Below are 2,021 nucleotides of genomic sequence, written 5' to 3'. Positions count from 1 at the left end.
ATACTTAAAAAAATTTTTTTTAAAGAATTATTTTATTTAACTTTATTTATTTATTTTAATTTGACCAGAGAGGGAGAGAGAGCTGCCAGGTCTAGGATTCGAAATGCATTTGGCCATGTGGGAGTCCAGTACCCTTAACTACCACATCACCTGCCAGCCCCTGGAACAGTACATTTCTTAAATGTGAAAATATATTAGAAATAAAAAGAGGTACAATAGTTAAGCATTGAGAAAAAAAGAATTATTTCTGAGAGTCAAAGGCGTATAGCCCAGTGTTATGCAGGAGTGGAAAACCAGCGAAGGTCGGGGCCCTGGAGAGAAGAACCTGCCTGAGCAAAGGTTGCACTCCTGTGTTCGGTCGGTCGGAAGCATCCAGAATGGAAAGACTCAGAAATGAGATCTAGGCAAACTCAGCCGCAGTGCTGGAAGCCGCATGCCTGGGTCGCTGCTCAGGGCAGCAGGTCAGCTGCAGACACACGGGGTGCACCGGTGCCCCCACGATCCTAGTGAGCCGGATGTGACGAGACTTTGTTGTGGGTGCTTCTCTCTCTCCCTCCTTCCCTCCAAGTGCAAACTTAGGTGCACTCTATCATGAATAACAATAGACACGAGAAACCTCTCTGTGGAGCCGGACAAAGCTGGATTAGTGTCCATTCTCTGGTTGTGAGGAGCAGAATCTAAGGGTAGATCCCTCAGTAAGGAGAGCTGTGCCTATGAGTGGACTCAGGAACCCAAGAGCCCAGTGGAAAGTGAGGCCCCCAACGATTCTCTCTCTCTCATTTTCTCAGTGATGCCATCTGCAGCTTCGTGATCTGCAATGATTCTTCCCTTCGAGGGCAGCCCGTTATCTTCAATCCTGACTTTTTCGTGGAGAAACTCCGACATGAGAAACCTGAGGTGTTCACCGAGTTGGTGGTCAGCAATATCACGAGGCTCATCGATTTACCTGGAACCGAGTTAGCTCAGCTGATGGGGGAAGTGGACCCTCAGTTGCCTGGCGGGGCAGGCCCAGCGTCAGGATTCTTCCGCTCTCTGATGTCTCACAAGCGAAAGGGTAGGCGACGTGTGCGAAGGGGCCGCCTCAGCTCATTGGTTCTGTAACAGATGGCCGTTCACCGAGCTTACTCCTAGCATCCTCACGCTCACGGGGAGCTGCTGTAATCCTACATCCTACAGCGTTTTCATGTGATTCGTTTTCTCATTTTCATAAGGAGTAAAACCTTAAGTAATAGTAATAAATTAAGTCACAAATATGTAATTAAATAGTAATTAAGTAATATAAATTGTACAGGCTGTCCAGATAAAGAAATAATTTAAGCAAATATATTCATTTCCTGAGAGATGCCATGATTAGATTAGGTCGTTTATCAGGGCATCTTGATTTTTATACCCTGCTAACACTAAACTAAAATAGTATTGAGAAAAAAACCAAAGTTTCATAGCTGGGAAATTTGATGAAGAAAGCTTGAATACTGTTTTACTTGGTAGGTATTCACATGTTTTCATTCCATGGAGTGGTTTGATAAGGCAGATACCTACAAATTACCTTTAAAAAATGCCTTCTCAGAAAAGAAAGAAATTGTAGCACTGCCTTTGATAAGAGATAGCCTTATCTGCCTTTAAATATTAAAGAAATAGTATTTTATTTATTTATTTATTTATATTTTAGAGAAATGTTTTCTATAAGGAGTGTGTGCACACCAGAGAGAGAGAGAAATTATGAGAAATTAACCCCCCCCCAAGAGGATGGCTACACCACAATTTCTTCTTCCATTGTCTTCTTGGGATTTGGGGAATGCACACATGTGCCCGACATGAGTTTCAAATTGCTGGGTCCAGGACTCGAACCACCATCAGCAATCAATGTACTATGTAGGACTCCAGCACCTTAAACACTAAGCCACCTGCTTGGCCAGTAGTACTTTATTTTAATAATTATAAGGAAATTACTAATGTAGAAGGTGCTTAAATACTGTAAGATGTTTTTTTTTTTTTTTTTTTTTGTTATAGGGCAAATTTGT

General features: G+C 42.4%; 1 protein-coding gene across 1 annotated transcript in view; it reads left to right on the top strand.

The window, feature by feature from the left end:
• ARHGAP19 (Rho GTPase activating protein 19) overlaps nucleotides 1–2,021 on the top strand; it is a 125,790-nt gene that overhangs the window by 46,907 nt on the left and 76,862 nt on the right. Inside the window, exon 2 of the mRNA XM_006157399.2 lies at nucleotides 789–1,054. Within this exon, the coding sequence (XP_006157461.1) occupies nucleotides 789–1,054 (266 nt within the window). The remainder of the gene's footprint in view (nucleotides 1–788; nucleotides 1,055–2,021) is intronic.

Source organism: Tupaia chinensis, unplaced genomic scaffold, assembly GCF_000334495.1.
Source record: "Tupaia chinensis unplaced genomic scaffold, TupChi_1.0 Scaffold000539_1, whole genome shotgun sequence".
Lineage (NCBI taxonomy): Eukaryota > Metazoa > Chordata > Mammalia > Scandentia > Tupaiidae > Tupaia > Tupaia belangeri.
The sequence above is the reverse complement of the archived record's forward strand: the minus strand, read 5'-3'. Positions and strand labels throughout refer to the sequence as shown.